General features: G+C 41.4%; 1 protein-coding gene across 1 annotated transcript in view; it reads right to left on the reverse strand.

Moving 5' to 3' along the window:
• Positions 1-25,479, reverse strand: part of TAF3 (TATA-box binding protein associated factor 3) — a 114,100-nt gene that overhangs the window by 3,980 nt on the left and 84,641 nt on the right. The window contains exons 3-5 of the mRNA XM_041413399.1: positions 21,727-23,543; positions 16,665-16,747; positions 2,952-3,207 (exon numbers count right to left, since the gene is read on the reverse strand). Coding sequence (XP_041269333.1) covers positions 2,952-3,207; positions 16,665-16,747; positions 21,727-23,543 — 2,156 coding nt within the window. The remainder of the gene's footprint in view (positions 1-2,951; positions 3,208-16,664; positions 16,748-21,726; positions 23,544-25,479) is intronic.

Consider the following 25,479-nt stretch of genomic DNA (forward strand, 5'->3'; position numbering starts at 1 on the left):
TGTACATCTTACACCACTTTCTGAAAAATCAATAGGAATGTACCAGAGCTGCAACCAACACATCACTCTTCCCTGATTCATCTTAAAGCCCTGAATGTTTTTGTGGTTTAAAACTCAAAAATACAAGTCCCAGGAATACTAACCAGGGAACAATCCCATTCCCAACAGAGATATGGAGTAGGCACCATCATAAAATTAACTCAATTTTCAAGCTGATTGATTGCAATAATCATTCCTATCTACCATCTAATCTCATATCTGCAAAGTCATTTCAAGTTGCTGGAGAAGCATCTGCTCCCCAGGTGAAGTGTCTGGGCTCAGAGTGAAGAGCTCCAGAGGCATTTTGGTGGGATAACCCTACTGGAAAGAGAGGGGATGCTGCGCCACAGTGCTGCAGAGAAGGGATGCTGTGGGATACTGGGCTGAGGGCTACAAAACCTGCCTGAACACCTGGCTGCACCCCCATCATCCCCCAGCACAGGCACCTCATTTCTGGTGCTGCCTGTTTTGGGCACTGGCCCTGCCTGGTGTAGGCAGCACTGCCAGATGTTGCCCCATCAGAAAACAGACCCCCTAACTTTTCCAAATTTAGTTTTTCAGGTATTTTCTTCCCTTGCAGAATGCTTGCCTCAGGGTCTCAGGAGCTGGAGAGGGGCAGGGTGGTCTATAATCACAGAGACCTCTGCCTGTTTGTTAAACAAGAACTTAGGCTGCTGAACAAGGATATTAAAAATATTGCATAACTTCTCATTCCTTAATGAGCCAAGGGTCATGCAAGGAGGCACAGAGTGGGATTGCTGATTGCTGTGTTAGTACAAACCACGGAGAGCTAATGAGCAGAGCACATGGACTGAGATGCTATCCAACAGGGAGATGTATATCCTTTCTTTTTTGAACTATAAAATCACTCTCCTCTCCTCCCCTGCAGAAGGGAGTTGGGCACCTCTGTCACACTGGCTCCACTCTTATCTCTAGAACAGTTTTCCCACGTGATCTGAGGAAATGGTTTTGTCTCCTGGATTTCCTTCATACAAGAGGCTAATAGTTATTAATCATATTCTTCTTCCCCAGCCTCTCTCTGAGCATTTTGACTTATAAATCTGTCACATCAGGTGTCTCCCTGCATGTTCACATAGTTGGGTCCTAATGAAGTAAAGCCTTGGTTTCAACTATAATGTTGTAAAACATCACTTTTCACAAGGGCCTGGAGTGATAGGACAAGAGGGAATGGTCTTAAGTTGAAGGCAAGTAGGTTTAGATTGTGTATTAGGAAAAAAAAATATTTACAATAAAGGTGGTGAGGCACTGTACAGGTTGTCCAGAGAGGTGATGGACTTCCTGTCCCTGGAACTGTTCAAGGCCAGGTTGGATGGGGCTCTGAATAACCTGGTCGAGTGGAAGATGTCCCTGCCTGTGGCAGAGGGGCTGGGTCAAGATGGTCTTTAAGGTTCCTTCCAACCCAAACCATCCTGTGATAATCTATGGTTCTGTGAAAGCAAAAATGACCTGGAGTCTCCATATCCTCTGAATTCTCCATAAAGGTGCTAAATGTGTTACCACTGGAAGTATCTAGGCAAAGTGCTAGGTTTTTTCTTTTTAAAACTAACATAATCTCTAAATTATTTCTTTTCATAGTTACAGAAGAAAATGGGATGTAGTAGAGCATTTAGGAAATGTTTCTCCCTTAAAGTGAATTTTGAGACCTTTGGGCACTACTGTAATAATAAAAATGACAATAATACTAGTGACTGTCATAATAAGAGTGACTGTGGGTATACACCTGTGGTACCAAAGGTGAGGCTGTGTCCTGCACCCTAAGGATATGCACAGCCTGTGTGATGTTGTCCAGTGCTGTAACTAACTCAGGAGTGAAATGTAGCAGCTGTTTAAATAGAGACCAGTAACATGATACAGCAGTTCAAGCCCATCAGGGAAGCACCTTTCCATTAGAAATGCAGGGTGGATTTATATTAGAAATCTATACTAAAACAAGAATCACAAAAATAAAATAAAAAAATCATGCATATGTTGCAATTCAAGCATGGCAAACTCTGTAATAAAAGTAAGCTTTAGGTGTCTTAAATGGTGAGATTTTTAAACAGCAGCTAAGCAAGGTGTCACCAGTCAAGCTGGAATTCAGCCAGGACAGGGAGGATAACAACACTGCTACCCTTGTGTTGCTTTTCAAGCATCAGGAATGCTCAGGACTTCATTTCACACAGCATTTAAAGCAGAAATTCTCAGCAGCACAGCAAGCCTTGCCCTACCCAGACATACATCCACATTCTTTTAGGGAATGCAGTTCCTACACCATGTTACTCAAGAGACTTTTCTAAAAGAATGAAGAATGCTGCCAGACACAGGCCAAGTTCAGAGCACATGTCAAACACACAAATGAAGGGTAGACTAATGAACAATCTACAGACTTCTGAGATGCACAAACATCTGCAATTTCTGTATGTTGAGGAAACCAGGAAAGAGATTAGTGGACTCTACACATTTCAAATGAGGGCTAAGTCAAGTTCTTGATGTTGTATGAGAGTTTTGTACTTTACCTGACTGACAGCAAAATCTATGGTGAGTCTGACATTTGAGGTTTCAATTCAGCACTTTTGAAAGCACCTATAAAAAACCTCCACCTCCGAAAAAAAGTGCCCTAGCTCAGTTAGCAGAAAACATCATATGGGATACAGTTGGACTTGTTAGAAGGAACTTAAATTTGGAACTGGGAACCAGTAAAAAATTCAGTCCAAGTTGTAGTGTTTCAATTAAGTTATTAACCCCTCAAAACATGTGTGTGGAAACAAGGGCTGGATAAACAGCAGTTTAACAGGGAGCAACATCAGGAATCCAGGAACCATCAGTTTGAGATGATGAGCCACCCAGGAGCTCACCAATTCCAGGGAGGAATGTCCCTGACACTGGGACAGAGCATGGCATGTGTCACCTACCACGTAAGTACTGACGGTCTCGGTCACCACGCTCCGAACGGGGGCTTTGGAGCCTCCAGCTGCTGACACGGCTGGGGAGGGTGGTGGGATGAGGACTGGTGAGATGGTGGCCTGTGGAGGAGGAGGAGCTGGAGCTGGAGGAGGGGTGACGTGAACGGGAGCTGGCACCGGTGACGGCACAGGCGGAGGTGTTTTGGGCCGCGCCGCGGGAGCGGAAGGCTTGGCCTCTGGAGCTGACACCACTTTGCTGATGACTCTGTAGGAGCAACATTGAGAACTGTTAGAGCTGATGGGAGAGAAAGCAACGATCCATCACCCACTAGAGAGAAAGAAAATACAGAGCAGCTAATTCACGTCACCCTGGAGTCACCAAAGAGGCTGTTTCAACCCCGCACAAGGACTGCTGTCATTGCTGCACCCATCCATTTACAGGATAAAGCACAGAGCCATTACAAAGTGAATGCCAGGACACCCTGAGCCAGTCTGTACCTCACTGTCTTATAAATATTCTCTGTGGCTTTACTAAACCTTGTTTCGTTAAGTTTTATTGCATTAGCTCAATTTGTGGGAAATATTAGAAAGGAAAGTTAATCAGCTGTGAACAGCACTGATTTTAATCTTCAAACTGAGAGACCATATCATCCTGTTAAGATCCTGCATTAGGGGGTTCTGCAAATATTTGCTAGTTTGGTATTTCTTTCCCCAAACGTTTATGAAATCAGCAGTGGATCTAGTCAGGACAAATAAATGACGCACACTATACACTCAGCAGTTAAAATATTGCTACTTACTTGAGTAGCTGAAGTAGACAGGATGTAGCTCTAGTAAATACACTGTATAGAACAATTTTGCCCAGGAAGGGGGATACATAGAGGACCCAGCCTTTATTAATGACTGTTGATACACAGTGTTATTGATATGCATGCAATTTCACAGACAAGCCAGAAAAACCCCTTCCTACAAGGCTCTAGGTTAGAAACATAAAGAGAAGGAAAAGGATGTTAAAAAAACAGAACAAAAACAACCCAAAAAACAACCAAAACCTCAAACAAAACACAGGATAGGTTGATTTGTTTTACCACATTTTGGTAATTTATTTATATTTGAATGGTACCTGTGGGAGTGTGATTGATTTGTGACAGGACTGTAAGAAGAGGGTGATTTAAAGGAAGGTTAGACATTCCAGGGACAAGAAGCATTTAAGAAAGTAAAAAATTGAGACATCAGTAGAGAAACCATGACAAAAATCAAATTGCAATGACTCCTGAGAAGCAGGAATGTCTGGCTCCACTGTCAATGGGAATTCTAAGTTCAACTTTAGAGCTTATTGCAACTCCAAAGGCAGTATCACAACTGGAGACATTGTCTGAATTTCAAGTCAATAAAATTCCAAGCCATCATTTGAGAAAGGCTTGGAATAATACAGCATGTAATGCCTGGCTGAGATAATGGTGATTTTTCTCACAAGATATGCCACTTGTACTACAAAATCAGAACTATGGTGAGTTGTAGTAAAAACATATTTGCTAAAAGGAAACAAGAGCAATGAGTTTGGTAGTCCTGCCTAACCCCCAGCTACAGCATCACACCTTCTATGAGTGAACAGGAGAAGAAAATCAAAGAATGAAATCTAAAGGGTGATAGATGATTCTTCCATCACCAACACTGAAGACATTCACACTACATATGCCTCAGTGATTGCTTCAGGTACCTAATGTGGGGCTCAAGCTCTGTATATATGTCAGTAAGGTGCTAGACTGTGAGTCAAAGTACAGGAGTCTTAATTTATGTTGCTGTGACTTGCAGAAGGAAGGAAGTTCTACTATCAGGCCATCCTGGGAGCAACCTACGCATGAAAACCAACCTCCTTCTCCTGTTAGTGGGGAACATCCAAAACCCCACTGTTATCTCTCACCAAGGAAGTTTTCTCTTTGGCTCATGATGTGTTTCTGGTTCAGTGAAAGTCTCGTGGGGCTCCTGCCAGACTTGCCATATACCCAACTCAGATGTTTCTTCTGTGTCTTCCCCATTCCACAGACAGCCCTGGCTCCCAATGCTGAATGTCTAAGACCTTGGTTGGTGCCAATGCTCCCCTTGTTTGCAAAGTTATCCTCACGACTGGAGAGCCATTTCTCAATAAACAAACTCTTAGCTATAATAAAAGAGAGGATAGGGATTGACAGCAAAATATTGGCACAGCAGAAGTCATTTGGATGGTTTCAAACATCATTGCCCCTTCTTTCCATGCCTCCCTCTCTTGCCTCCTGCAAGTAAACAAAGTCCTGCTAGGATTTCTTCAGGGAGTCAACCCTCCCCAAGACTAGACTAGTAGATGTATTAGCTAATAGGGCTTTAAACACAACTTTGCACACAGTGTAAACAGTTTGAAAGAAGTATTAGCTAATACAATTTGAATAAGAGTGACCATGCCCAGCTAACACATCAAATTAAATTACAGAGTTTCTTGGTCTAAAGCCAGGTTCTCCTCCTGCACAGGGTCTTCGAAGCCACTCTGCTAATAACTGCAGAAGCAGCAAGCAACACCACATGTGAAATCTTCCAAAACTACAAATATTCATTAGCAAGCGACACGCGCTCATTGATTGGCTGGCATGCCTCAAGTGTGCAATTAGGACATGTTCAGTATATAGGGCAGCTTGTTTATCTTGATTTTAGAGCTCAGTTATCAAAACAGGAGATCGGCATTTCGGAGCACGCTTGGGCCTACCACTCCCTTGGGCTAATGGAGTTCAGAGACTTTAGACTCCAGAGTGGAGAAATGAATGGTTTTGCACTGCACCATTAGAGGTGATGGAGTAATCTCAGCGAGGGTGGTTTAGCCTGTCTTGAAGAAGGGGCTGCACACACAGAATATGGAGGTGGGAGAAATCAAAGGGAAATAGCAGTCCCACGACTAATAATTACTGTTACTTCAGACTTGGAGAGAAACCTGATATCAAAACACTATGTAAATGATGGCAAGATTGATGAGCTCTGTTTTATAGACAGGAAAACTGAGGCACAGAGCTCACTGCAAGTAGGCGGCTCTCACTGCAGCAGAGCCTCGATCCTCCTGGTACCTCAGTCCTGCTGGGATTTAAACTCTTCCTTGGGACATCACCATACACATATTGTTACCTTCTTTCCCAAATGTGTTTTCATGTGTCCAAAATCACCACTTAGTCTGCAAGTACAATGCGTCATAAAACAAACTTTCACCTCCTTCTCCACACCAATCCAAGAACTCTAAAACTGAGGCCAAATGAGTATTTTTTGCAGAAATCGAACACAAATGAACATCAACCACCACCACCACAATCAGAGTCATGAGACAAGAACTGCAATTCTCTGCAAGCTGCTTGCCTAGCAATGTACCACAAACAGATTCTACACGGAAAGATAAAAGATCAATTAAAAGTTGTTTTTGAATCAAAACAGCTCCTTCAGATTAAAGGAGGTGTGAGAAAACCTTTGGAATAGATGTGGTAATAAAAGCCTCCATAAATCGGGATTACAGGTTACCACTCCCTTTGAAAAAAACCCCAGAATTAATGTAAACACTGTGTATTTGACACTGGTTGTGTCCAACCTAAATTCACTTTGGATTTCTTTTTAAATGCCAGCAGGAGCTGTCCTGCTAACAGAACCTCAGTGTATCTAGTATTGAACACATGCACTGATTTGTCACAGAGTGCCTGGCAGTAACCAAGAAAAAATATCTAAATGTAATAAAAAAGGGAAATACCTAAGGGATATGAAAGTTCAAGTGTAAGGACAGAAGGACAGAGAAATCCTCAAATAGCATGATTATCAATTATTTTCCATGTTGTTTTTTTATAACCCCTTTGCTGAAAGAGCAGAGCATAAAGCTTCCTGACAAAGGCATTTTTAAGTTATTTTTCCTTCTCATAATCTGTTCCAGTGCAAACAGCATTTCACACCAATATGAGAACTTAATGAGATCTTCCATTGCCATTTCTGCTCAACTACACTAAGGCTGTGCTGGGGCCAAGACAATGGTGTGTAATATCTGAATCTCGGCTAAGGAGACAGATATCATGGAACCAAAGGATGGACTGGCTTGGAAGGGACATTAAAGATCTTCCAGCCCCAACCCCTCTGCCATGGGCAGGGACATCTTCCTCTAGACCAGGTTTTTCAGAGCCCCATCCAACCTGATCTTGAACACTTCCAGGGATAGGCAGTCTACAACCTCCCTGGGCAACCTGTGCCAGTGTCTCACCACCCTGACAGTAAAGATTCAATGCTTATCTACTGGTTAAAAACTGTGTTCAACACTGCTCCAAGGAGAAGGAAGAAAAGAAAACTTCAGTGAAGTTTTTCTGTTTGTCAGGAAGGTACAGTGAATGAAAACCCTTTTTAATCATCACTCCAGGGCAATCACTCTGTTCACAGCTATAGTTCCAGACCCAAACAGGATGAACACCAAGTGTCAGCTTGCAGGCAAAGGGAAATTCTACCAAGATTTGAAGTATTGCAACAGGTCAGTTGGTTTCTAATCAGCTCTAAGTGGCAGGAGCTGTAACATGCTACATCTGGAGCAAAATGAAGCTCCAAGGTGTGAAATGGTTTCCTATCTTTGGAAGTAATTTATTTGATTTCATTCTGATCCTCATGGCTGAAAGCCCCATTGACTGCTTCACCTAAACACAGGGGAAAGACGTGCACCAAAAAGAAATGGCTTTTCAAAAACAGGATATGGGCCACAGGGCAGAATGATTGCTATGGGCAATGAGCTCCAAAAAATGCTGTATCAGTACTTCCAAAGGTCTAGTGAAAAAATCACAGTAATCTTTGTTCCTCAGAGGCAGAGATCCTAAGAAGCTCTGCCTCTGAGAAAAAAAAGTAGCATTTGAAAACGTTACTTTCTCTGCCCAGAGGAAAAAAGTAACATTTGAAAAGTCCTAATTCTCTTCCAAACCCATGACCCATTTTTAAGCAAGGAGAAGGAGCTAAATGGGTCTCTGTGTCTAGGAAAATGACACAATCAACTGCACTGACATAACTGAAACTGGTGCAATTCACTTGGATTATCAATCATCATATAATCTACTAGCTTTGATATTCCCTTATTGATATAAATTGCTTGATGCTAGAAAGCAATGTAACTATTTTGTTACTGAAAAATCTCACACCTGGAACTGAGATTGTTGCACCAGTAAAAACCTAAACACTCTAAAACTTATGGGTAAGAGTGTAAAAAACACCTAAGGAAATCAGGAAATTTCCATATGGTTTAGATTCTTCAAAGATAAGAGGTGATTCTGAAAATTTTATTCCAGCCCTGGAGGAGAATCAGTGTGATTTAAGCTCTGTAATGTAGGCTAATTCCCATATTACTTTTAGAAAGGGAAATTTATTTGCTGTTTCATGCCCTGCTGAATATTTTATTTTGTGCAAACAAGTCATATTGGCAAACAAAAGCTCCACAAGCACATGCTGTGACCAACTAGTGCCAGAATGTACCAAACCTCCAACAAAGCCCCAAGCAATTTTGCAAGTGAAAAAACCTCAGCACTTTAACATCACCTGCCATGTAGTATTCTTCTATATCAAGGAAAATGAACTTTCAGCACTCATTCCAAGATATCATCCACTTTTTTGGGTGCCTGCCTCTCCCAGGTAAAGTGTGTTGACCTTCAGTGGTGCACAGGGAGATCAACAGCTCAGTCTCCAATTCAACAGAGCTGGGGAAGGATTTGGAGCACCAGGAACAGCTGAGGGAGCTGAGGGCCTCAGCCTGGAGAAAAGGAGGCTCAGGGGGGACATTATCACTTTCCAGAACTCCCTGACAGGAGGTACAGCCAGGTGGGGGTTGGTCTTTTCTGCCAAGTGACAAGTGAAAGGACAAGAGGAGATGGCCTCTAGCTGAGCCCGAGGGGGTTCAGACTGGGTATTAGGGAAAATGATTTCATGAAAAGGGTTGTGAAGCACTGGAACATGGCATGGTGGAGTCAACCATCCCTGGAGGGATTTAAAAGACATGTAGATGTGGCACTTGTGCACAGAGTTCAGTGATGGATTTTGCAGTGCTGGGTTAATGGTTGGACTTGATGATCTAAGATGCCTTTTACAACCTACATCATTCTATGATTCTACTACTCTAACATTGTGGCAAAGCCCCACAAACATCTGGACGTTCAGTCCAGCTGACATTTCCAGCTCACTCCTTTGCTTTATGGACACATGCACTGTTGAAATTGAATTACAGGTTTTCTACTGTTTATTTTCCCATTACTTCAAGTGAAACAGAGTTCTGCCCTTGGTCTTCAGCCTCTGTATCTGTTACACCCAGAGTATTCCTCCCAACAACCACAAGCACCTTTCAGCTGATGACTCCTAAATCTCCCTCCCATTTTCTCACCATTCTGACTTACACCTCTGGATGGTTCAGTGCCAGTCTGACAAAACAAAACTGAGCTGGTAGCGTGGCGTCTTGGTATCTTTCATCTTATTTTTTCCCTTATCATCAATAACAAACATCTTCCATGTTAAAACCACCTGGCACCAACCCCTTCTGCTGAGTTCTCAAGAGCAAAACCAGAACCTGGTAAAACATGTTTATGTCAATGAGCTCTTTGCAAACTTTCTCTTCTGTGTTCCCAGCAAACTGCCTTTTATTGTCACTTGTTTTGGGAAATGTTATCGGATGTATGATTTAGGAGTTTGCCCATAAACCAGTCCTATATCTACCATTTTTGGTGGGAACTGGTATAGAACATGAATTGTATTATCTACCAGAAAGTTGTACCAATATGGGTTTAGAAAATCTTTAAAGCTGTAATTTTCAGCTTGTTACCAAGCTTGTTTTTGAAAGAAACAAGTAAGACAGATGGTCCTGGACTTGGAGATTCTGTACAGAAAAAGATCAATTGCTAACAGGACAATTTCACTAAATTCCGGTAGGACCATCTGTGCTTTTGTGGCTATTTATGGTTTTCTTGTCCACATCCACCTCCCAGGAACCATCCCACTAATCCTTGGGTCTATGGAGTTTCTTCACTTTAGTTTAAAAACCTCAGTAAAAGAGTGAATAAAAAGAAGCACCTCTGTCAAAGTCAAGAACAAATCAGTACCTCTCTTTTGCAGTCATCCTCTATGGAAAGTTTATTTTTGAAACAAATACCCATCTGCCTTTTTAATCTTTCACACATATTTGATCAGTTTCTGTTGTGCTTCATAAGGGCAGCTGCTCATGGCCATTTACACAAGCAATTCCCTCATGTGTCTAAACCTGCCTGAAGTATTTTTTTTTAATTGTGGTATACAGTATACAAGTTGGTTTTTTTTTTTTTTTTCTTGAGCAATAAGCAGCAAAATCAAACTATCTCGCAGCAAGTTGTTTTGTTTTCTAATGACTCAAGCCTTTTTATGGATTCACTTTTGGAGTCATCACCCAATGTGGCCAGCAGCAAAATGAAAATAATTTGCCACAGACTACTGCCTACCATAAACAGGATGAATAATTAGTTGGGGTGGCTTGAGTAATTAAATAAAATTGAAGGAAGAAAAAAAAACCTAAGGACTACATCTAAAGCTGTAAATTTAATTCATGCTCAAGGAAGAAAAAGCTGTGCTAAATCACCTCTAGAAATATAAACAAAAATGATCATTTACTTGGTTTGGTAAAAGGGATATGGTATTCACTTTTTTTTTCTTTTTTTTTTTTTTTTTTTTTAATGTAAAAGCTGCAATCCTGCAGCAAGGGAGAGGCTGGGGAACCTCCACCAAAGTGAAAGAGGCTTTTGGATGGATACAGGACCACACATGGGGATTTTGCAGCAGGATTTGGGCCAATATGTTACACTAAAAAAGAGCAATTGGGAAAGGGATATGAATCATAGCTGAGACAGTATCTTCATTAAAATACATTCAGCATTTCAAAAGGCATCAAAAATCAGTCCTCCAGCTCTTATAATTTAAAAGACCACAGAACAGAGAAATGTGGGTATGTCAGTAAATACACTCACAAAGATTGATGAAAGCTCTAAAGATCACTGGAATTCCTTCAGCACACCTTGGAGAGGAGCAAGATCATTTTTCATTACTCTGCCTCCTCACTTAGGTGGTCTATTGATCATATCAAAAATGATTTCACCATTACATGCTCTTTCACAGCACAAGTTGGATTGACACCCAGAGCAGCAGTTCTGTCAACGCACAGTTAACAAGGCCTTTCCCTGCTAAAATAATTGGGATGCCCATTAGCGCAGCAATAAACACAGACTTTTACTGCTTGTGCTCTATTGTTTAATTGTCCCAAAGAGTGGTTAGCCCTTCTCCATTTTTCTCCCTGAAGTATCACTTCTTTCCCCCCCTCCCCTCCTCTTTAATTCCTCAATGAATTCTCCTCTGGAGCTTTCCCTTGAATAAGCAGCAGGGTAACCAACACCGCCCACAGCTGTGTCCCACAATGGCCCCACGCTGCTGCCACTCCGTCTGTCCAAGGCTTTGGTCACGGTGCCTTAACTGCTCCAAACACTGCCCTTATTCATCAAAACGTGCACAGGGAGGGGCTTCCAGCAGGATTCCTTTACCTGTTTCCCCACCACAAAACAGTGCAATAAATGGAATGGGTCATGAGCTACTTGGCTGGTAATGCAAACCTAAGGCTTGACAAGTCAATAAAAAGCCAATCCTTCCCTCCCCAGCCACATGTAGGGAGCCAAGGCTGGAGGCAAACAATTTGGATATGCCTGTACAGGGAGTTTAATGAACCCCATTATTCAGCTTTTGTGGGCAAACACTATGAACACAATAATGTAAATTATCAAAGTCTGACTAGCGCACCACTAAATAGCACCCAAAGTTCAAAAGTTTCTTCACACCTTCTGATTAATCTGTATGAGAACAACCCCATTAAAAACTGAAGCTCCTGAATATATATCAAAGATGATTCTGTAACAATCAGGTGCATTCTTGGAAACTGCACAGGGCAGGATTCTAGTTTAACTCAAACTATCAGCGAAGTCTTGGATATCTAGCTTTTTTTTCCACAACTCACATGGAGCTTGAACAGTTTTAAAAGAACAAATATTCATGTTACAGCAGCAACTCAGATCCCCAGTTAGCTTTGGGGAGCATCAACACAGTCCTTGCCTAATTTCTTTCTTCAGCCAGGTCAATAAGAAGCATATTGATGTATTTGTTAAAACCTTCTTCCCTTTCTTGGTGCCATGACCTTTTAAAGTCTGATTGTGTATGTGTGTGTGCAGTTTTCTCAAGAAAATTCAATCTCTGGAGAGTTTGCAACTCAACTCTTCTGTAAATTAAGCTTGTTGTAGATAGAAGATCCCTCAATAAGGCATCTCTTTTCTGGTGAGCATACACTTGGTGGCACTCTGCATGCTACAGGTGAGACTGTATAGCTCTGTGGGATTTCAAAAAGTATGAGTGAAGAACTGATTTACTGCAACTTTGTCTTGCACTTAAAATAACAAACTCTTGAGCAAATTCAACTGAAAGAGGGCAGGGTTAGATTGGCTATTGGGTTAAGAATTTTTTCTTCCTTGTGGGGGTTGTAGAAGTTCTTAGATGAATAATCTAATCAAGAAACTTGGTGTAATAAACTAGGTTCTCCTGTCCTCCTAGTCCCAAAAACAGTCTTCTGGGTCACTGTTACACAGAGAGGTCACATCTATGATCACTGGATAATTTCTCTATCTTGACCCTTGGTTTTGAGATCCTCAAAAGAGGACATCAGCTGGTTCTGTTCATGGCTTTTGTCATGAGGGTATCAGGCAGCTGAATGAGCCTCCACACAAAAATAAGGTGGCCTTGGACTGACAATATCCTACCAAGTAATAAAGATTTTTAGTGGTGCCAATTAAGTATTTTGGTAACACAATTTTTTTCATCCCTTAATCCATTTAGGATTTTATCTTACAATCCACAGGTTATTTAATACACATTTTTATAGGCAGACACACATAGGTATCTGATCATGTTTATAATTTGATTTTGGAGAAAGTCATGTATCTACTCACTTAAAAAATATAGAAGACAAGGGGCAATTTCATTAGAGCAGCAGGTCAGGTTTACCAGTTAAACATTGTTAAAATGCCTGTCCTTCCCCTTCTTCCTGTCTGCTTTCCAGGTTCCCTGTTGATGGCAGAGTTATGATACAAATCTGGAGCAAAAGTCTGAAATTTTAAGGTAAATTTGGAGACCTGATTTCACAAAAAACATATATCCTGCTTCCAGGGCACAAACACTGAAACAGCACCCAGTAGTACTTTGCTTTGTGGTTTGGCATTAGTGTCAGCAGCCATGTGTTTTTTCTTAAAAGCTGTTTTAAATGTAGCATAAATTTATCAGAAGTATCAAACATTACAGCATGTACTTTTGCTGAAGTTTATGTCAGATGTAGTAGTAGCTGGAATGTCAACACCTTATCAATAGATATGATTTAAAAAAAAAACTTATGTGTATGAAAAATGATAGTACTTAGGAAAAATAACAAGACAAAAAGAAGCCATGATGTAACTGAATAAAAGTATTAAACCCTACTCATCATTTGCAGCTCATTTAAAATTTAAAAGTCTGTGTTTTTTGTTTTGCTTGTTTTGTTTTGAAAAGATAGCATCACTAGTTCCTTCCTATACTAACTCAGTTAGCAATCTACCTTGATAACACTGGAATGGAAAAAAAAAAAAAGTGAAAAACCCTTCCAACATATCATTCAAATCATATCTAAAAAAGTGGTCATAAATATTTTAGAACCCAAGCAAACCAATAAGAGCAAGGCCCATTAAGGATAAGATCTTTTACAACAAATTAAATAAAACAATTTATTGAAGCCTGGACTTGAGATAAACTAGATTTACTAGCTGACCTTTTATTCATTTAAAGAACAAAATTAGCTCTAATTGCATTAGAATGGAATCCAGTAAATTTCTTCTAATGTGGCATCCATGCAAGTATTGCTGTAATTGTTTACAACTAAGATGGAAATGCTTTGATAATAATCTACTTTCTTCTTGTTTTACTGTGCAGTTAAAACACTTGCAAAAAAACTCTTAAGTAGGACAGTTTTTCCAATATTGGTTTGTCCATCCTTCAGCAATAATACATTTTCATGTCTATTAACCCAGTGCTGTTAATAGCCACTTCTTTTGAGATGATGCATGTTGTAAGAACATTTGCACTCCAGACAAGCCTAAATGCAGATATTACTTTGAATCTGGGAGAAATATGTACTTTTATTCACAAACACAAGAGAAAAGACTTTCCTGCTGCTGCTGTCACTGCTTTGTACGCTGGCCCAAGCAGAGGAGCCAAAAAGTAAAATCATAAAATCACAGAATGATTTGAGTTGGAAGGGACCTTAAAGATCATCCAGTTCTAACCCCCTGCCATGTGCAGGGACACCTTCCACTATCCCAGGTTGCTCCAAGCCCCATCCAACCTGGCTTTGGACATTTCCAGGGATGGGGCAGCCACAGCTTCTCTGGGCAACCTGTGCCAGGGCCTTACCACCCTCACAGGGAAGAATTTCTTCCTCATCTCCCATCTAACCCTGCCCTCTGTCAGTTTGAAGCCATTCCCTGCTATCCCAGCACTCCATGCCATTGCAGAAAGTCCCTCTGCAGCTTTTTTGGAGCCCCTTGGGCACTGGAAGGGGCTCTAAGGTCTCTCCATGGCCTTCACTTCTCCAGGCTGAAGAGCCCCAACTGCTCACTGCACAAAGGCGTTTTGCTCACTAGTGCTGCGTTACTCAGCCAACTCGTGCTGAGTTTATGGTGTGATGTGAATCTCCATTCCATGCACCACCAAGCTGACACTTTTGCTTCAGACTCCTGAAAACCCTGTGCCTCATGAAGATCTGTAAGTGCTCCTATTAAAGATGTTCTATATGACGTTCCCCCAGACAAATTAACTTCCAATCGAACAGGTACTGGAGTACTTCCAAAAGTCTCCAAACAGCTCTTCTCTATAACAGAGAAATTGAAATAACCAATTTATCCATCTAGTTTCTACTCACATCCAATTCTAGGAATCCCTGAAAATTTTCCTTGCACCTTTCAATGGACATTCATGGTATCCTCAAACAATCCCATGCCAGTTAACTCCAGAGACAGGCTAACACAACATTTTTATATGATAATTGCCAGATATTTAGAGCCTCATTACCAACACAGATGAAACAAAAGTTTAACTTTCCCTTACTATAACACATCAAAAAGCATTTCTTTCTGCCTGTTACGAGATCCTTATATGGGGGCCAAGGTGCCACTAAAGATGTAAAATGAATCTGGAATAAAAGTGAGTTTCCCAAAAGCCCATGAAACGAGATGTCAGTATCTCAGACCCTCTAAGGGCTGGCAGGGATGACAATGATGCACCCACATGATTTGTAGCAAACAGATGGAGCCTGAAGTCCCCTCTCAAAACATGTGTGGGTATGAGAAACACTGCGGTGAGATCAGGTTGGAAGCTAACTGGTGCTAAAATATGGCTTCATAACTTTAATTCAGAAGTTCTGCCTTGAAAATATGAGTTAATTTCCCTCATATAAACACTCTACAGTCCTTGGAAAAGCAGAATTTAAAAGCATCCATGTCTCCTCAAGGAGGAAAATGGATTTGTGGGCTTTCAAGGGAGAGCATGTCCAGCCATGCACATTCAAATCATGCTCAGCAGGACAGACAAGTATTCTGAGAGAGCTGGAACTTTGTACAGCAACCTGAGGCACAGAAATTTTACATCACACTCAAATACTGTGAAAGGCAGAAAGCAGAAATGGCTAATAACTGGGATGTGGGTGTCCCCTTAGGAACCAAGGAATGACTGAAGTCCCTCAGCAGCTTCAAACCAGTAAAAGCCATGGTTACCTACTGGGGAGAAGTAGGCCAGCAGAGAAAAAGAAAATAATCATCAAAATCCCATTTAACTTCTAGAGCAGAAAAATGAGTGATTAGGGGGTTTAGTTCATAATGGCTCTATAAGAGAAACAACTGCATTAGCAGTATTTAATGTGAGGAATGGAAAAGAAGGATCTGTGTGTGCTCATGTTTACCATTGGACATGAAAGCGTGCTCTGTGCCAGGAAATCAACACAAAAACCCTGATTAAAAGAAACCCTTCACATACAACACAGGACCAGCCTAAGAAGCCTGGTGACACATGGTTTCCCCAGCCTCTCCAGCCTCCTGTTTATGCTGGATGATCTCAGGATAGGGATCACCCTATTTATGCTCATCCAGTACAAAGTAACTATTATTTGTACAACAGCACCCAATAATTAGGGAGCTAATGAAGCAGCACTTGAAATGCGTTGGGTACACTCATGAATAATCATCAACAGTTATAATAAAACAGACGTGTATAAAGGAATTCCAACTGTTATGTTTTAAAGCATAAAACAACTGTTAGCTGGGGAGTGTTGTGAAACTTAGCTGTAGGTTACACTCAGGATAAGCATTCATTACAGAAACCTCACTAAATGCCACTGGAGGCATCATGCCAGCCCAGATGGAGCCCTGTAATCCATGCCCTAAAAAGACATGGAATGGGACACACAGTAGGATGGATGGAAGGTGATGGGTCTCACTTGGAGAAAGAATTTTGCTGTATAAATGTAATTTGCCACTAATTTTTAAGCTTTTCCCACTGAAAAGAAGAGCTCTCACGAGTGCCAGAGGATGGACTGTGATGAGCATACACCTCACAGATGGATTTATTTGTACTTACATCTTGTCTTGGCCTGCGCCCACTCTTAAAGTCAGCCGAGGAATAACCGGTGATGGAGCTGGAACAACTGGTTCCACCTTTATCTGTACAGGGGAACACAATCATCAATCAAAGACTGCAAGCAGACTCCCAAAATATATTAATTACATGAAAGCACTGATGGAGTTAACCAGAGTATATCAGCTTAATGAAACAAAACTATGACAGACTAATCACTGCTCTCTCACACTTTGTCCCATGGCATGGATGGGTCTCAGTCTGCAGGGAGTCCCAGAAGTAGCAATTCACAAATGCACACTCTAAGCTAAAAAAATCAACTTGAAATTTTGCTGCATTTGTACATCCTGATATAATTTGTTAGCAAATCTTCTCGATTAAGTACTTTTCTAGAGACACAAAACTTCCCAGTTTGTTTCTAAACAATGACATGAAATGCTTTGATCTTAGTACTCAAACTTGAGAGGCACCCATTGGTGTTTGCATGTTGTCTGAGATTTAAATTCAATTATTTCCCAGGTTCATCACACAAATGTACCATGACTCTCTTGAATCAAAAGGAGAGACAAAGGAAGCAAATAAACTCCAAGCTGAATTTACCAACACTGAATACTTTATGAAAGTTCTTATCCACACAGGCATAACAGCCACTGCATTTTACTGCAATTAGGCTGAGGTTTTTAATGACTATTTTTCAAGTGGCCTGGGATTCCAATATTGGTATCTGGTAGAGTTTAGATCACTTGAATATGTCCTTGAACTTATGAAACCAGTATATGCCAAAATTACCAACTCCCATTGAGCTACTGGTTTGCAAAACCTGTCCAGAATGACCACAGATGCTACAGCTGACACTGTAATGATTCTCCAGGCATTCATTACTCAACTTATATCCATATATGACAAGCATATATACATTATATATAGAGAGAGATATACATATAAAAACAGAGATGGAGACTGATCTCATTTTGAGCATGTGTGTCACGATATTTAATAAAACAACCACTTGGCTGAATCTGTTCCAGGAAGGCAGACAAAACTAATATGCATACAACTAAGTGGAAACCTGATCAAATTTCCAGTTTCATAAAGCTTCCACAGAAAAAGGGAGGTAAATAAAAATGCAAAGCACAGAATGCAGTGTGGGAGAGAGCAGGCCAGAGTGGGGGGGCTCAAGTGAGACTTATTTTGAGAAAAGTAATAACAAAATCTCGTGCCACACATTTTGGCAAAAGAATTGGAGCTGCTCTCCAGGAGATGTCTGGGCCAGAGAGAGAAAGAGAGCAGCCTGAGTGGTGTTCCTGCTCTGACACAGTGAACTGTGCTTTGCAATACAGCTCTCCATGGATGTGGATTAGCTGATTTCACAGGCCTCTCTGCACTCTTTGTTTATGTAGAACCATTTTTTGTTATGTCATTCCCCTGGAGTGTTGCAAGAGCTTTTTTCCTCTGAAGCTTCAAATGCCTGCAACAATTTCAATGCATCTTCTATAGGTGATAAGTGAGTCTTTTCTCTGTTTTCCCAGCATGTTAACCTGTAACATCACCCAGTGCTTAGAGACTGAAACTGAACCCTGGCTACTGCAGGCTCAGGACTATGGCTTTGCACAGCCTATCTTGCCTCTTTTCCTGCAGGTTTTTCCTCCTTCTTTAGTGCCTGTTTTGAATAGAAAACATCTCAGGACAGGCACTGCTGCTGCAGCTTCCAGCACACAGCACAGAGAGATGCCCACACCATTCATAAAGGTCCTTGGTCCATTCTAAACAGTGGTGGTGTGGGCTCACATGGCAGAAGAAAAGAATATAAACCACTTATTTATGTTCAGATACCAACATCACAGTTTGCTAGGAGAGGAAAACAGGGCTCCACCAGAATGCTAAATCTTATCCTTTGATACAAGAGGACAGGAAGCATCTGTCTACAAAAGATGTAGAAAGATGGGTTTGCGTGTAGGGTTTACATCATTAGACCAGGAGAAAACTAAGGAGCATTCAGTTACATCCTGCAGAGCTTGGTCTTCCTTTACACTGCTAACAGGATTTTGACACAGGAGCAAGGGCAGCTTACTTTGGGGCAAGCCCTGCCTTGATGCAAGGATGGCTCCATTTCTCATGAAGCAGTTCCTCAACTACTTTAGTTTCCAGCTCAGCTTATTAAGGTTAGCTGAAACTGGGTCAGCAGCTGCTCCCTGAGCTGCTCAGTCACTCCTACAGCATGCCTGGTAATCTCTGGAGTACAGATGGGGTGTAACTGCTCCAAGTGTTTGCTTTTCATCTGGTGGAGCTCGAAAGGCAGTGCCCCAGATCTCCTTTTCTGGCTCTGTGGGCAGCACCCAACACCACCGCAGGGCACGGAGCTGCAGGCAAGCCCTGAGACAAAGCTTCTCCTCCTTGGTGCCATCACTAAACACTCCCAGCATGAAGCCTTCAGCTTCTGTTTTCCAGCCATTTATGCAGCGTTCTGTTTGCTGCTCTGTACCTTTCCAGCAGCCTGGGGCAAAATTCCAGGAAAAACTTGATAAAAAGCCTCAATCACCCAACAGGATGGGATGCGCACAAAGGTAATAACTACAACAAGGCTCAAAAATGGGAATATTACAGCTGAGTCAGCTTTTGTTTAACTACAGCAATATTAGAAATGGGACTCTGATGTTTCCTCCTGGCCATCAGGAGCTGAAACTGCAGCGAGCCCACAAACTCATCTCCCAGGCTGTGCTTACACCTCGGAGGCGGACGCGCTGTGGCAGATTAAATGTCCAAGCTGTAACTTGATCATTTGCTCTTGCAGCACAACTGCTGGCTAAATAAGTCATTGTGTGATCTAAAAGCTAAATTAAGGAAACATGTACTTTTAGGGGTTAAAACGAAAGAGCAGCATTCTGGAGTAATACTGGGAATTGGGGCCAGCAGAAGAGCATTTACAGTGGATTACTAAGCTTCCCAAATCACCAAAGAGGTAAAGTCCAGCAATATAAGACTCCTTTGTAGCTAACTAAAAATACATTGTCAGTGGATTTGTCCAGTTTTATGTATAAGCAATACTTCTTTCACCTGAACTAATACTAGTAGTCATATAAGCCCCTTATTGCCATGTGCTGCATTTTTTTTGCTAATCTTCAAGGATTTAGCTTCTTTGCCACATACCTCAGGGCACCAACTGATAAAGCTCTAACTCTCCATTTTTCCAGGACACCAGCAGTGCGGCCTTGCAAAAAATGAAAATCGCTCAAGAGATTTAAAGGGGAAATTTATTTTTAAAATCCTGACTTGCAGCAAAGAGGTGGATTTAAAAAAAAAGCTTATCTCTCAAGAATCAGTTTAAATTTTAATTCTATCTGGGGACTCTTTCATGCATTCTAGCTTTAAAGTTTATCTTTTGACAGGGACTTTTTGCCAAGGTAATGGGCAGCTTTGTCAATTTAATTTGTCCAAGTTTTTATTAGTGTTGAACTCCTTTTCCTAATATATATATACACATACACACATATATATATGGTGAGTCTATACTGAAGCTTTACCGGTTTGTTATTTGTTTATGTGTCTGTTTATCACTCTAAAAGCAAACTTGACACCGACAACTGCAGAAGAAATGGAAAATTGAAGGTATGGAAAACAAGCAATTCATTGCCTCTATTCTACATATACCCACATTTAAATTAAAAAAGAAATCTCATTTCATTGAGAAATTCTCAACAAAATACTGCCAAAACTGCTCAGGCACAAGGGGCAGACAGATAAAATGGGGAATCTGTGAAAGTGTTGCTGCAGTCTAAAACCAGACATGAAATTATCATGGACAACTGGGCCACCACCCTGTTAATCACAAACTCATCCACAGCAGACAAACATTAGTTCTCCACATCACCCAGATTCTGAATGGAAATACCATCTGTAAACTTAAAAAATGTATCAAGTTTTGAAAGCAGCACTTTGTTGCAAGTCCAGCAGGCAATGTAGCAGTGGCAACAAAAGGAGAGTGAGGAATGTCCCAAATCTGAGCTTGTACAAACTGAGTATTAAACTCAAAGCAGGATGTAAAGAGCATCTTGGTAAAACTGGAACTCACACAGTGCTTCCTAAGGTTAAGGATAGAGATTTGGGAACTCTTGTATCCAAGGTTATCACACAGGAAGACAATCCTCTTTCTTTTCTTCTTTCTTTTCAATATTAACAATTTAATACGTATTATAAGGTGAAGTGACAAAAAAATTAGAGCAAATCCTGAATTAGGGGAGCTGCTTCTAATGGGATTTCAAATCTGATAACATGCAAATATGCTGGTTTCATTTCTTAAATATTAAATATATTCTCAAGATTAGGTGATATTGGAAAGAAGAAATTATCTTTGGCTGATGTAAATCAGTAAGAGTTACAGGAATGGAAGGAGCTCAAACCCCTTGAAAATTAGCTCTCCCCTTCTGTCTCTCAAGCATGAGACTCAAAACGAAAGGTGACATTTGAACACTTAGACCATAATTTGAAAATAATTTTCTCACTTCAAACAAATTGGAGCAACAAGGGGGCAGATTTGCTAAGAGAAGACTCAGCAACTCTTTTGAGCCTGTAAAAGATAACATTTATATGAAGGCAGTCTGCTTCTCATTTCTGTCCACCTGGGAATTTCCAGGCTTCTACAAACTTCGAAACAGCAGATTTTTAGAAACAAAATTTAAAGTTTATATGAAAGGTATAGGGTTGCTGCCCTTCTAGTGGAAACCTACAGAATAAACTTTCTGCATCACAACACTGCATCCCTTTACTGTGTTTGTTGTTGTTGTTGCATCTGAGCCTCAGCTTTTCCAAGTGAAAAGAAGGTTGAGAAAAGCCAGGACAATCTCACATTTCAAATTCACAGAACTAGAATTTCACTGTTTTGTTTTCCAAAGATGTGGGACAATCTCTGAAGCTCTTGGTGGACACCTTCCTTGGAGCTGTTATTATTAAGAAACACCAAACCTGTAACCACACTTCTCCTCAAAGCTCTTACACAATGCTCAGCAGCAAACACAGGAATCCATGTGGATTCTTCAAGCAAGCGTGCCATCTCATCCAACCAGCTTACCTTTTCATGTTTGTGTTTCTCCTTTTCTTTCTCTTTCTTTTCTTTTTCTTTCCTCTCCTTTTCCTTCTCCTTCTTTTCCTTTTCTTTGTCCTTCTCCCTTTCTTTCTTTTTCTTCTTCTCTTTCTTGTCCTTCTTCTTCTCTTTAGGTTTCTCTTTGTCCTCAAATAGTTTTTCAGGTAGCATGGGAGACAAGGAAGGTAACATGCTGGGAAGCCTCATGGCAGATGGTGTGCTGAACAAGGGCAAAGACATTTCTTTGGGAGGTAACACAAGAGGCGCTGATGGCACCTTTATCTTATCTTCCTTACTCTTATCTTTGAGTTTCTCTTTGTCTTTTTTATCCTTGTCCTTTTTGCCTTTCTCTTTCTCTTTCTTTTTATCTTTATGTTTTTCTCTCTCTTTTTTGGTATTGCCATCTTTCAACTTTACTTTTGTGTCAGCATCCTCAAAGTCCTTTAGTTTGAATTTATACGGATCAGGATCATCCTCTTTGAGTAGTTCCTTCCATTGAAACTTTGCTTCCTTGTTTCCTTCCTTGTCTTTATCTTTCTCCTTGTTCTTTTCCTTCTCCTTATTTTTTTCTTTGTTCTTCTCTTTATCTTTTTCTTTTTGTTTTTCTTTCTTCTTCATTTTAGTTTTCAGCTCTTTTTTCAATTTCTTTTTCACTTCTGTCGATGAAGCCAACTTGGTTTTCTCCTCATAGACTTTGAGAAGAGGCTCTGGAGTTGGAGGTGAAGCAGAAGGAGAGGAGAAATAAGTGAAGTTGGTAGGTGGATTAGAAGGTGTCCCCATGTTTGCCTTCCGAATGACCTCATCAATTGAGTCATCCATTGTCCATGAAATGTCTGAACTTGAAGTCCCACCTGAGGCAGGTATTGGAGTTGCTCCTGCCTTATTTGCATTATTGGCAGGAACAGAAGGTTTAGGAGTTGTGGACTCTGAAATAGAAAGTCTTTTGGGACTGGTAAAAATCTCCCCTTCTGATTCAGACCCAGAGGAAAACTCGAAGGGATCGGGCTCTCGTTCTGCACACGCACGAGCAATCACAGCATCGATTGAATCATCAATGGTCTTGTCCATGACCGGGACCTTCTTCACCTGGTTGTCCATATTTGGCTTGGGGGCAGGCTCAGGTGGTGTCTGTACCTGTTTCACTTGAATATTTTCCTTTCCTATCTTCTCACTCAATGCAGCCAGAGGGGTTCTGCTCGGTGGTTCAGGCTTCACAGGTGGTTGTGGAACGTGAGCAGGAACCTTTGGACTTTTGGGACTTTTTGGGCTCTTGGCGCGACCTGGTGACTTTTTTTCTTTGGATCCAGGTTTTGGTGAACAAATGGGACTCCCAGCTACCACTGGTGAGGGTGTAGTTTTCGGTGATTTTGTCTTTTGTCCTGGAGAACTTGTTTTGGACTTCGTTTTGGGTACGAACGGCTTCGCCTCTAAAGTTTTGGGGGTCGGCACTTGGGATTTTGCAATGGGAGCCAACATCGGTGGTTCTGGTGAAGGGGGGGCTAAGTCTGTACTGTCCTGAACGTGAACTGGAGAAAGCATTGGTGGTACTTTTTGTGTATTTATTGAGCTAAGAGGCTCACGTGGTTCCACAGTTCCATCCAAGACGTCCCCTTTGGAAACAGACAGTTTTGGCCTTTTCACAGGTGGGAATTCCTCAGCATCAGGACTTTCTAATGGTCTCTTGCTCAAGTAGTTCTCATCATTAATTGCCTCATCCTCTTCCATATCTCCTTCTTCTTCCAGTGGGACCTGCATGGCCTCTGCAGATGTACCTCCATCGGTAGGAACCTGCTCCTCTTCCTCTTCTGCAACAAAGAGCATTTAGGAAAACATTAGGATAATTGAAACGGGTTTTACAGAAAGAAACAAGCACCACAACAAATATTCATGTGCAGCTCAGCCCACAAGAGACAACCAGCCACCTAAGGGCTTCTTACTGGTCTGCCTGGAAGAACATGGGGTACCTCCTGTGTCACATCAGCCACCTCTGGAACTGGCAGGTGCCCTCACCACAGTGTAACACTGAACCCATGAGCAAAGGAGAGGAGGGTAGAGCTCACCAATGGCAGAGTTTGCAGAGCAGGCCCAAAGTGTCAGTCCTACCCAAAACCACCCTAATAACTTCATTCATTTTTAAATGAAGAGAAAGAGGTTGAAGCATTTTTTGCTGTAACACAGTGTCAAAGCAAAGTATCAAAGTAAAATTAAACAGAACTGTTTTTCTTGCCTATATATCACACAAGTTTGACTGCAGATGAACTACTAGGAAAACATCTTCCTAAACTGAGTTTATTCTTCCTGAAGCAGCACAGTCTGAAGGTTAAATCAGAGGACTCAGATCCATTCACCTGCCAGGTTCTGTCTCTGATATCATCTTAAGAGCTGCTGCAGGTGGACATTATCTGTTATGATTTTATGGGAACGCCCCAGCATGGCGTGTGTGTGTGGGTTCAGATCAGGAACGTGCCTTTGAAATGCATTTTCCCATCATCTCCCTTACTGTTGTTTTGTTTGCATCGTGGGACAATCCTGGAGTGCATATGCCAGCTTCCTGCAGCAGTGAAACCAAAATGACGGAGGAATTCACCTAGCACACTTCAGAGCAAGAGGGCATTCAGGCTGTGAGACCAAAAACCAGCTTTTGAGAACAAGATAAACCTGATATCTACACAGTGTAGACATCAGACATCAACTATTCCAAATCAGTGTGGATACCACCTGTGTGATTGCTCTGTTTTTTGTTAAATAACAATTCTTTCTTTCCTTACAGACAACACCATCTTCAGACCCCAATGTGACATTATGGTGCAGAGAAAGGAGAAAATCCACTTGAGATCTCCCAACAAATCCACAGTAGATTTATAAAAAGAACCTCTGATCTCCACAACCACAGCCAAGCACTTTATCCTCTTCGATACACTTCCTCACTTTCAAAATGGAATTATCTGAGCAGGAAAAAGGATTCTTAGTCCTGAATAAGAATGTCTACACAGGCATTAACCTGACACATTTGTATTTGGAGTAATTACATCATTACACCTCTGCTGGTTAACATTCCTACACAGACAACCTCATTTCACTTTACCCCAAGTTTCTGTTTACCCACCTGCAAAAACTCAAGACATTTTGCCTACCTGAGGAAAGCTATCCAGTGACCCAAGATTCTCACAAGAAATATGTAGTAAAAAACATTTATGAGGCCAGTGGTTAAAACCCAACTTCCTAATGAGCAGGTGGCTTTAATGAAAAAAGGACCAAGAAACTTGAAACATTCCACTAAATACTATTTAGAACTCAGCAAAACAGCATCTTTCTGAAATATCTCTTTTCAAGGAGTTTATTTTCAGGTTTTCCGCGCTGGTGTTTCTCTACTGTAATGTGTCAATGCTCTGATTTAGGAGAGTTGAGTCAAGAGCCCTGGGCTGCAGCACAAATCTTGCCAGCATCACAAATTAAGTAAAATGAGCTAGCAAGTCTGGCTTTCGCCAGGGCCCAGAGGATTTACAGCAGCCAGCCCAGAGAGGGGACTTTGCCTGAGGATAAAGTCTTAGCCTTCCGTGAAAAACAGAAATGTTAGGGAGTTAGGTTTTGCCTGGCTGGGCACTGACATTGAATTTTTTAAACTGCAAAGTTAGAGTATAACTGAGAAATCACTGTGGACTGAGCCTGCACCTGCTATGGGGGGGGGAGGGAGGGAAGGAGGGAGGGAAGGAGGGAGGGAAGGAGGGAAGGAAGGAAGGA

The sequence above is a fragment of the Onychostruthus taczanowskii genome, unplaced genomic scaffold (assembly GCF_017590055.1).
Source record: "Onychostruthus taczanowskii isolate IOZ18803 unplaced genomic scaffold, ASM1759005v1 scaffold41, whole genome shotgun sequence".
NCBI lineage: Eukaryota > Metazoa > Chordata > Aves > Passeriformes > Passeridae > Onychostruthus > Onychostruthus taczanowskii.